Source organism: Ictalurus furcatus, chromosome 11 (genome assembly GCF_023375685.1).
Source record: "Ictalurus furcatus strain D&B chromosome 11, Billie_1.0, whole genome shotgun sequence".
Classification (NCBI taxonomy): domain Eukaryota; kingdom Metazoa; phylum Chordata; class Actinopteri; order Siluriformes; family Ictaluridae; genus Ictalurus; species Ictalurus furcatus.
Window position 1 is genome coordinate 2,163,467 of NC_071265.1, and position 11,534 is coordinate 2,175,000.

Sequence of the window (11,534 nt, forward strand, 5' to 3'; positions counted from 1 at the left end):
AAAAATGCACGACGACAAACAACAGAAAAAAAACTCTTAATTTCTGCTCGACAACTTTAATATATAAACCGTGCAACAATTCAGCCCTCAACCGTGAGGACTCTTATTTTGAAATTTTTGTTATCTGCGCTGCTTCCTGGTTGTGATTGCTGGGCTGGTTACAGAGTCAAAATAACGGCCGCGATTTAAATAGCGTATAGTTCACTACATAGTGTGCGGAATCTGTGACGTCACAGGCTGCTTTAATGTACTACAGAGTGCACGAGAGTAGGGACGAGGGCTTCATTCCGGATTAAACCAGAGCGATCCGGTCTGTTGGGGAAGAGTGCCAGGGACGCGGTGGGCTGAGTAGAGTGTTATCTCTTCATGTCTGGGATTATAAAGGCCATGGCGAGTGAGTGGAATAACGTTATTAATGCTCTGTGAAGTCTTATGAACAGGATTAAGTTAAAGATCTACTGAATTATTAGGTCAATTCCCTGATAAATTAAAATAATTGCTTTTATTTTTTCATGTAGTTCTATTGCTCATCAAACTACCATCATTTTATAATCCTTGCACACAAAGTCACCCAAAAGCCTTTATTTGATTTACATTTATTTTAAGACTTTTTTTTTATCAATTAAATCTATAAGTCATCAAACACTTCTGGCCTTCTGGACACCACACTGTAATTCTCAAATAATTTGCATATTGGACTGTTTCGTTTTATGACCTCACAAATAGAGCACGTGTAGCCCCGCCCCCGAATCAGCTTTATACTGATAGAAGTAAAGAGCGATAGAGAGAGAAGTGTTATTGGTCTTGAGTAGTGTTAAAGGACACTCATTTACATATAAACTTAAATACACTTAGATAAATGCGCTTGGATGTTACGCAAGTTGTTTTGAAATGGGGCGGGGGGAAATAAAAGCGAATTTCACGAAAATGTGTTTGATAAATTTGACTGGGACACTCACGCTTACGTGATCAGGATCAGAGAGTAATTCAAAAGTTAATCATTTAAACACTGTGACATGTTCAGGACATGTTCCTGTCTCTCTCTCTCTCTCTCTCTCTCGCTCTCTCTCTCGCTCTCTCATGAATTAATGAATAAACAAAATATTTTACAGAGTTTCGTCTGGCTGTTGTGCAGCTGCACGTAACAAAGTTAAAGGCTGAAAACTTGTCTCGAGCTCAGAAGCTGGTGAAGGAGGCGGCAGGGCAGGGGGCAAAGGTCGTGGTCTTACCTGTGAGTATAAACAGTGTGAGAGCAGGTCATCATATTCCGTCACATATATGCGATACAGCTACTAATACTAACAAAACCAGTTATATTTAGGCTCGTAAAGAACACGGGATCTAAAATAGACATCGCCTTGCGTAAGTCTTCACCCCCCTGCACTTTTCCACATTCTGTAGTGTTACATTCTGGAGCTGAAACGGCCTTCGTTTGGATTTTATGTCATGAATCCGCACAAAATGTCCCATAACATTGAAACTTTCTGGAAAAATAAACACAGTTAGTCAAATCATTTACAAAATCTATACGGAAATGTCGTGATACAAAACGTAACGAGACGTAATTAATTTAAAGTGAACAAAAGTGCGGTGACGTGATCGGGACGTGCGTTTTTTTCTCTCTCTCTCTCTCTCTCTGCTCACGTCTCTGTAGGAGTGCTTCAACTCTCCATACGGGACGGGATACTTTGCGGAATACGCGGAGAAAATTCCGGGAGAATCGACGCAGGTCCTGGCGAAGCTCGCTGAGGAGTGTGGGGTTTATCTAGTAGGCGGTGAGAACTTCATATCCTTTAAAATGCGCTTGGGATCTCTTGGTCATCTTTGAAACAGTGCCTATTAATAAAGGTGATACACGCTATCAAATGACACATAAAATCCACATTTTGTAGTAATTTTCACAAATTAAATGAACAAAAAAAAAAACAGGTCAGTCAAATGGAAAAGTAAGTACACCCTTACGTTTATCACGCCTTCTAAATCCATAAAATTGGAATCAGGTGTTGAAGATTGAGTTCCAGTGATTAGGACCTGCTTAGGGAGTGCAGGTGGAACCGGGCTTATTTACTGATGTGGTGTCATCATGCCAAGATCTAAAGAGTTCTATAAGGCCTTCAGAAAAAAAAAAAGATTGTGGATGCCTATGAGTCTGGTAAGGGATTTAAAAAGATCTCCAGATTATTTGAAATACATCGTTCCACTGTAAGGAAAATCATCTCTAAATGGCGCAGATTTGAAACGACTGCTGATTTGTCCAGGTCTGGCCGTTCCAGCAGATTCAGCCCAAGAGCAGACCGTCTGAGGCGAAAGGATGTCTCCAAGAACCCCAAAATTTCATCATAGGATCTGCTTGTAAGTCTTGCAGCTGTTGGTGTCACAGTGCAGGCTTCTACAATCAGAAAGAGATTGCACAGATTTGACCTGCATGGGCGGCGTGCCAGGAAAAAGCCTTTGCAAGACTACAGTTTGTCAATGAGCGCATAGGCTAAGACCAGGCCTTTTGGAATAATGTCCTCTGGATAGACGAATCAAAGATAGAGTTGTTTGGACACAGTAACAGCAGACATGTTTGGTGCAGACCAAAGACAGCTTTTCAGGAGAAGCACCTCATACCAACTGTGAAGCACGGTGGTGGGAATGTGATGGTTTGGGGTTGCTTCGCTGCATCAGGGACTGGACAGCTTACATTCATTCATTCAACTACGAATTCTGCATCACATCAAAGAGCGCTTGAAGATAACGTGAGGCCGTCTGTCTGAAAGTTGAAGTTGAACCTGAAAGTGGACTTTTCAACAGGATAATGATCCTAAGCACACTCGCACATCCACCGAGGAACGACTCAAAAAGAAGAAATGGAGGGTTATGGAACGTCCTAGTCAAAGCCAGGATTTGAACCCCATTGAAATGTTGTGGGGGGTGGGTTTGAAACAGGCAGTGCATGCAAGAAAACCCTCAAACATCTTGCAACTGAAAGAATGTCGCATAGAAGAGTGGTTAAATATTCCAGGAAGCCTGGTGGATAATTATACAAAACGCCTACAAGAAGTAATTTCTGCTGAAGGGGGTAATACTAGCTTCTGAGGCCAAGGGTGTACTTACTTTTTCCACAGAAGAATATCCCATCTAATGACATTTCTGTCGATTAAATGATTGAAAACGCTAATTTTCCATGTGGTTTCGTTCAAATGAATCAACTTTATTAATATGCACTGTTTCAAAGAGGATTTTCCATGATTTTCACAATTTCCATGGGGTGTACTTATTTTTTCACATGATTCTACACACACACACACACACACACACACACACACACACACACACATATATTTACCGTATGTGTTTAACATTTCAGGCTCCATTCCAGAGGAAGATGAAGGGAAGCTCTTTAACACCTGCTCAGTTTTTGGGCCTGATGGGAAATTACTGCTTAAACACAGGAAGGTTAGCGTGCGCTAGAAATAATCCACTGATCCAGAAAGAAGAACAATATGCGATCAGGAGCATTTTCTGACTAATTAACTTGTTTCCATGGCAACCCTGCATGTTTGCGTCTCTGTGTATTTCTGTATCATGTGCGTGTATATATAAATATATATATATACTATTTGAAACTATTTGAAAACACTTTTATGCTCTTTTCCTTTGTATGAAAGATCGTGTTTCGTTAAGCCGGAGAGATTATAATTATTATTTTTTAAAATGATATAACCCATCTTTGTGAGTGTTTCTATTTTATCATGCTTTATTTCACAAATGTTGTGAAATTTGTTTATTGCGTTTAATACATTTATTTCCTTTCGTTCTTTCGAATCACTTTCAGTTAAAACCTTTTTATTATTTTATTACACTGCACGTGACCTTTATTGGGAGAATTTATGGAGTATTAAGTAAATAAATAAACAAATAAACGGATATTAGACATTGCACATCTCATACGGTAGCTGGGCATCAACCAAAAAGGAAAAAAAAAACAAAAAACACCCTTATTTTTTGTAATGATCCAGTTTAAAATCCCTCCTCACTCCTCTCAGATCCACCTGTTCGACATCGACGTTCCTGGGAAAATCCGTTTCCAGGAGTCGGAGACACTGAGTCCGGGGAGCAGTCTGTCCGTGTTTGAGACCCGTGAGTGATGTGATCTCCTCCTGTTTTTGTGTTTTGGTGTAGATTGGATTTAATCACGTTTCTCTCGCCACCATCGTTAATGTTATTTCTGCGCAGCGTACTGTCGAGTGGGAGTGGGGATCTGCTATGACATCCGCTTCGCAGAGCTCGCGCAGATCTACGCCAAGAAAGGTACGTGATTAGTGTTACAACAGCAAAAGAAGACGTGAACGGATTTGTCCAATCATCTGAGAGAGAGGAAAAGTATTATTATTATTGTTATTATTATTATTATTCATTTAAATGAAGAAAAACTTTTTATACAAATCATTTCCCCACTGCTTTTTACGCTTTTTATATCCAGAATTAACTTTAAAAAATGTTTTTTAGCGGCGTTTCATTCTGGAAATACGCGAACGCTGTATAACCTGCAGATTGTCTGCACTCGAGCGTTCGATTATTATACGTGTGAACTGTACGTCAGGAATAAAACGTTGTTTTTTTTTTGTGCTTTTATGCGGAAAACTTCTCGAATCGGCATAATCGCAACCGCGCGCTCTTTCGCAGCGATGTTCGGCGGTAAACGTGTACTTGTGTCCGACGCGCGCGGCCGTGACCGACGCAACGCGCGTCGTGATGACGTCGCGTGACGCGTCTCGGCCCGAATCTGCGGTAAATTCTGGAAAATTGCGAACGTTTGCTTGATTTTGCGTTCGTTTCTGCGACGACGAAATCCCGGAAGGACCGAGAAACGATAACGTGTTAGAGTGAGAGCGTAAATGTTAATATAAACCTGGAATCTGCGTCTGCGCTACTGCTGTAATAGTTACAGACTTGTGGAAAAATCTAGAATATAGGTATAGGATTACACATGATTATTATAGGATGGAACACTCCCTCCCTCCTCTGTTTGCTGTGTGTAGGTTGTGAGCTGTTGGTTTACCCCGGAGCCTTTAACATGACCACAGGACCTGCTCACTGGGAGCTGCTTCAGAGAGCTCGGTCAGTAGCTTCACCGTCTGTCTATCCCATCGCCTGCACTCGTCTGTCTTCTGCTCATATCTCAGCGTTTGCTCTGGTGTTTCTCTGCGACAGGGCCGTGGATAATCAGGTGTACGTGGCCACGGCTTCACCGGCGAGAGATGAGAGCGCCAGCTACGTGGCCTGGGGTCACAGCTCGGTCGTTAACCCCTGGTCAGTACGGTGTGCGTAGATTGATCGTAAAATCCTCTAGACGTGTAATAATAATAATAATAATAATAATAATAATAATAATCATCATTTACAGACCGTTTGCCGTAGGATGTAGCAAGGCGTTTTGAAGAAAGATCTTCCGACCAATCAGATTCCCCCGCTCTACATTGTTCGTTAGCATTCACATCCAGAAATACAGTATTTGGATGTTTGGATGAAAATGCTGTTTCCCTAACGTCGCGCCGAGGCCTCGGAGAACGCTATTTCGTTCTACCAACCATGAAGGATGAAGACTAGCACGTTCTTCGGAGCTCACTTGGAGCTCACAGACGTCCACGGTTGCCTAGTGTCTCTCTGATTGATAGTAAAACGTTCCCTCTCACCCTGAGAGTTTTATTCTATCTTGGACTCCTGGCATCATCAGGGTTCGACCTCGTGTCACCGCTTAGAGGAGCCCCGTGTGGTGATGTAGTTATGGGTGGAAAAGCTTGATACTGACTGCGTTGTTCGCTCTTGCAGGGGTGAAGTGATCGCACAAGCACAGTCTGAAGAGGGCGTAGTGTACGCCGATATCGGTGAGTATTACAGTTTCTTTCTACGCGGCTTTAATTCCCCATACAGGAGTTTGTTAAATGATGAGAATATTGATACGTTATTCCGTTTCTCCTGTAGACCTGCAGTACTTGGCCGACGTGCGTCGACAGATCCCCATCACGACGCAGAGGCGTAAAGATATATACACTGTGAACGCTGTTAACGAGGGCTGAGTCGGCGTGATAACATCCTAATAATCCTTATCCAAATTTCATTTCAATTCAGATGTAATCCAAATAATCCCAATCCCGACATCCCAATAAACCCCAATCTTGACGATCCCCATCTTTATATAATCCAGATGATCCCTATCAGAATATATCCTTAACATTCTCTATCTGAAATATAATCCTGATTATTCCCTATCCAGATATACTCCCAATAACCTTTTTCCTTTTTGGATTTAATCCCTCTCTCATTCACTTTCAGCAATCGTTGTCTCGGGCGCACTGGGCGCGGGCCCGGGATGGGACATCACAGTCCTAGTAATTCCTACATGGATATCATCCCTATCTGGATAGAATCCTATAAACAGTCTCTGTCCTGATATAATCCTGTTATTCCCTCTCCATGTATAATACCAATAATTTCTGTCTGTACGTAATCCCTAAAATATATCTATCTTATATATAAATCTCTATCCAGATATCATTTTGATAATCCCTGTCTGGATATAATCATGATAAGGATTATATTTAGGTAGGGATTATCATCTCTGTCCGGATATAATCCTGTTATTCCTAATCTACATGTAATTCCAATGGAATATGGATAGAATCCTTATAATCCCTGTCTGGATATACTCACTATCAGGATATAATCCCATTCAGGATATAGTGTCTATAATCCCTGTCTAGATAAACTCTCCATAGTCTCTATCTGAATATAATCCCTATCATTTCTTTTTGGACCTAGTCCTGATAATCTACATCCAAATAAAATCATTTTTTCCCCCAATCCAGATTTAATCCTTATAATCCCTAATCAAATACAACGCCTATATGCCCTATGCAGATATAGTCCTAATAATTCCTGTATGGATATTATAATGCTGTTCCCTTTGAGAACATCATCGTTATACCTGGAACCTGCAGGTGTTAACGGTGTCTTTGTTGCACGTTTGATCAGTGACCGTCAGAGGGAACAGGTTTAACCGTCACACAGTGCCTGACGTCATATATCAGCGTTTATCTCAGGACGGAAAAAAAAAACATTATCATCGTTCATATTAAAGAAATGACAGACTGTCAGTGTAAATCTAGGGACGTTAAGGCACTTCGAATGATTTACATGACAGTGAGAACGAATGCTGTGAATACTGTTTAAATCCTCCTACTGCCTGGAATGAGTGATGTTATGACCTGTGACACTGGAGAAATAAAAATGGAAATTTCTACCCACATCCCCTCCCCCCCTCTCTGAGTTTAGGACAACCCATGAAAAAGTCAAAACCAGGAAGTACAAAGAAAACAGGACTCCAGACAAACTGATCAGAAGGCTAAACACAGAACAGGTGAACACAGTAGAGTAACAAGCCAAGGACAGGACCGGCGTGAAGACGGGGTTCAGACAGAAACGAAAACAAAAACTGTGTGGCTCTTGTTGCCATAGAAACCACAACTGTTTCACATCGATAATCTACATCACGACAAAGTTTTATCACGTTACACGCTGTCGCGATAACGTTTGTACGAAGCACGTCCGGGTCCGTCGTTCGGCAATAACGAAGCAGCTTTTAAAAGTGAAAAAAAAAGCGGCAAAGACGAGGAAGCCCGAGCTCAAGAACACCACGCTCCGGTGTTAAACATATTTAAATCACAGCACTATTGAATTCTGGGTCGTGATTGGTCAGACGGTGTTGATTAGTTTTCTATAACCGCAGCTTTAATTTAAACAGACGGGATATGCCGGTTTATATCAACGCGCTCGTTAGCCTACATAATAGCCTGCGTTATCGTTTCCATGGTAACGTAATTCCGGCCTGTTTTCGCCAAAAGACGAGATCTTAGAGCTGAGCACTTTGTTCTTTTCCTGTCTGTCTTCCGTAAACAGACTCCGTGCCCTCATGCTATGTAAATCTGCGCTTGTGGAATCTGTTACGCGATCAAAAATAATGGCGCTGTCTGTGGAGGTGGGATTGTGATGGCAGGCCTGGCATGAATCTGCATAAAATTTCAATAATGGCACCTGCTGCCAGGGGTAGAGCAGTACCTGATAAGTCAACACACACACACACACACACACACACACACATTCAGACCTGGGGGTTAAATAGAGCTGTCATTCTTTTTAAATTCTTTAGATTGTCCTGAGGGGTTTGGCTGGAATTCCCTGCGTAGTCGCGCCATATGACTGGTAGTTTTCGGCAGCAGTACACGATTCAGTGTGGTGGTGCAGTGGGAGGCTCTGCCGCTTCACGACTCCAGGGTTTGATCCTGAGCCGCTCTGGTTGCTGTCTGTGGAGTTCAGCAGGTTCTCGTCATGTCCATGAGGATCTCCTGAACGGAGCTGAAGATAAACGTAGCTGCTTAATACTCTGACTTTTTTAAATCTAGTGATGAACCAGTATCAGGATGCGTTTATTGATGATAAACTTCTGTACGTCGCTCTAGATGAGGACGTCTCCCGAATACCATGAATGTAAATGTTTTTAAAAAAATTCGATGTAATGACTATATATTTCTGAAAAGCCTTTTTTTTAAGGTGCTTCGGAAGGTTCAGTGACCGATCACGTAGTAATAACCACTGACTCCCTTTATTCTCAGTAAAAGGATTCACTGTTAGGTTAACAGAGCTACCACTGAAGCGAAAACCAGTTCTGCGGAGCGAATCAGGACGTGGGTGCGGATGTCTTGCCGTGTAAACGATGTCGGGTTTGCTCCTGTCAGAATAAACACTTTCTTTAAGAAATGTACACAGACTAATATAGAGCTTATCGCTCTTAAAGGTGCGTTCCAGATTAAAACGGCTTGATAGTATGTAACGTGTTGTGGTATGTCGTGCCCTGTAGCTTCAGGACTGTGTACTTAACCTGGCAGAATGAACATGGGTGTGTGTGTATAGTCACCTAGTCATGCAGGACCTATTACGAGTCTCTCTCTCTTTCTCTCTCACTTATTCTCTCTTTCTCGTTCTCTTTCTCTCTCTTCTTCTCTCACTCTCTCTTTCTCTCTCTCTTTCTCGTTCTCTTTCTCGTTCTCTTTCTCGTTCTCTTTCTCTCTCTTCTTCTCTCACTCTCTCCTTCTCTCTCTGTTTCTCTCTCTGTTTCTCGTTCTCTTTCTCTGTTTCTTGTTCTCTTTCTCTCTTTCTTTCTCTCTCTTTTTCTCTTTCTCTCTCTCTCTCGTTCTTGTGTTATGTCGTGCCCTGTAGGTACAGGACTGTGTACTAAGCCTGACAGAATGAACGTGTGTGTGTATATATATATAGTCACGTAGTCATGCGGGATCTGTTACATGAGTCTCTCTCTCTCTCTCTCTCTCTCTCTCTCTCTCTTTCTCATTCTCTTTCTCATTTACTCTCTCTTTCTCCCTCTCTTTCTCGTTCTCTTTCTCCCTCTCTCTCCCTCTCTCTCCCTCACCCTCTCCCTCTTTCTCTCCCTCTCTCTCCCTCACCCTCTCCCTCTCTCTCTCTCTTTCTCATTCTCTTTTTCTCTTTCTCTCTTTCTCTTGCTCTCTCAATCTCGTTCTCTCTCTCTTCTTCTCTCTCTCTCTCTCTCTCTCTCTCTCTGACAGAATGAGCAGTTTTGTTTTGTTGTCACTCCTTAAGTCATACAGTGTTAAGTCGTAGTCATGCAGGATCTGCTACGTGATATTGGTTTAAGTGAGTAATAGTCTTACTGTAACACAGGAGGTGGGAGGTTTCAAGTTGTGATTGGAAGAACAAATATGTGCCCCATTTGTGGTTATATTTGCTATGCATGCTACACTACATGAGACTTCATTCATGGTTCTCAAGCACGGTTTCACTGCTGCTCTATTAAAGAGATAAGAAAGGCATCAAACACATTCCTTTGTAGGAACAGCACGTCCTTCGACGGGTTATTCTTCTCATACGACAGAAATTTGCCAACGATTACGATGTTATATTTCTCGAACGTAAACAAGGTCATTCGATAAAACGTCAACAGCCGACCCCTCCTCATCCCCTCGATTTTCTCTCCTGTTACAGAGAACGCGCAAATCTTAAACTCCTCTGTCCTGAGGATTTTGGAAATGTTACAGCTTTACAAAGCGCTGACGCTGGAGACTCCTTCCGTAAACGTTTAATCGGCGTCTCCTTACTTTAAGTGATCCGGAACGTGTTTCAGCGATGCCGGGTGAACTAAAACTGGTCATCTAAACTCTGTTGAGATGACAACACTTGGTTGTAGGGTTCTACATGGAACGTCCCTCCACAGGGACGACTGAAGAGCCCTTTTTTTTGGGCGGGTCCATCTCATCAAACTCGACTTCCTCTTCTAAGATGATCAATCACGGGGTTTTCCAGGAAGGTAATGTAGTACATCTTACGCATGAGATGACCGCACGATTGCTGTAAGAGACGAGGAAGAACGCTTACATCATACAGTATGTTACAACATATCGATGGTTCCGTTTATTTTGGATATTTTGTCGGGAGTGTCTGTTTAACCCTTATGTTTTGTTCATTACACTCTTAGGAATAAGAGTTTGTCTGTACTGGTACTGTATATTTGAGGGTTCTAGGCTTGGTTAAAGGGTCCTAGTTTGGAATCGCTCAGTTGTACGGGATCTACACAAAAACGCGTTTTCTGTCCGTAAAATCGCTGATTTTTACAAAGTAAACGTGTAGGAATACTGTGCATCCAAGACGTTGGTAAAAACAAGAAGAAAAGACCTTATACCTAGAAATACCCCCCCCCCCCACAGTTTTCATAAACATGTTTAATTCATTTGTTAATATTCAAGTCTAAAATATTGAACTTTGGTGAGGAAAAATTGTCTTCGGTGAAAAGTTAGTTGTCTGCTGCAAAAATGATTTTTACTTGACGTTCGCCTCACACTTCCGGGGTTGGGGGTTTGATTCCTATTTGAGTTTGCATGTTCTCCCCGTGCTGCGGGGGTTTCCTCCGGGTACTCCGGTTTCCTCCCCCAGTCCAAAGACATGCACGGTAGGCTGATTGGCGTGTCTAAAGTGTCCGTAGTGTATGAATGGGTGTGTGAGTGTGTATGTGATTGTGCCCTGCGATGGACTGGCACCCTGTCCAGGGTGTACCCCGCCTTGTGCCCCATAGACTCCAGGTTCCCCGTGACCCTGTAGGATAAGAGGTATGGAAAATGGATGGATGGATGGATGGATGGATGATTTAGAATTTTTTGGGAATAATGTTTGGACTGATACACCAGACACACCAGAAACACAAATACACCAACTCTTAAGTGTGTGTATATATATATACACCCATTTTTTTTTAATTTTTTTTTACATATATATGGTGTATATATTTATGTAGTTACATCCACAAGTCTAATTATAACTAGTGACTTGAAATTAGAAGAAATCTAAAACTCAAAAAGTAATACAAATCAGGAATTGCTCTTAATATGACAGTGTTATGATACCAAACCTACACCTGGATAAGTGGAAACTAGTTCAGGTGTAAAAAGCTTTAATGGATCAAATAA

The 11,534-nt window shown here is 41.9% G+C and overlaps 1 protein-coding gene across 1 annotated transcript; it reads left to right on the top strand.

Moving 5' to 3' along the window:
* Positions 1 to 298: 298 nt before the first annotated feature.
* On the top strand, positions 299 to 8,424 carry nit2 (nitrilase family, member 2). Its single transcript, XM_053636909.1, has 10 exons — positions 299 to 394; positions 1,113 to 1,231; positions 1,655 to 1,775; positions 3,353 to 3,441; positions 4,032 to 4,125; positions 4,222 to 4,296; positions 5,028 to 5,106; positions 5,200 to 5,298; positions 5,818 to 5,873; positions 5,971 to 8,424. The coding sequence occupies exons 1-10, from the start codon at positions 367 to 369 to the stop codon at positions 6,063 to 6,065; spliced, it is 855 nt and encodes a 284-aa protein (XP_053492884.1). The 5' UTR covers positions 299 to 366; the 3' UTR covers positions 6,066 to 8,424.
* The last annotated feature ends 3,110 nt before the right edge of the window (positions 8,425 to 11,534 follow it).

What these genes read in the sequence shown, in the direction of transcription:
- nit2 (XM_053636909.1), top strand. Translation starts at nt 367, where the DNA reads ATGTCTGGGATTATAAAGGCCATGGCGA. An exon ending in GATTATAAAGGCCATGGCGA is followed by an intron (nt 395 to 1,112) that starts GTGAGTGGAATA and finishes AATATTTTACAG; the next exon opens with AGTTTCGTCTGGCTGTTGTG. An exon ending in TCTGTCCGTGTTTGAGACCC is followed by an intron (nt 4,126 to 4,221) that starts GTGAGTGATGTG and finishes ATTTCTGCGCAG; the next exon opens with CGTACTGTCGAGTGGGAGTG.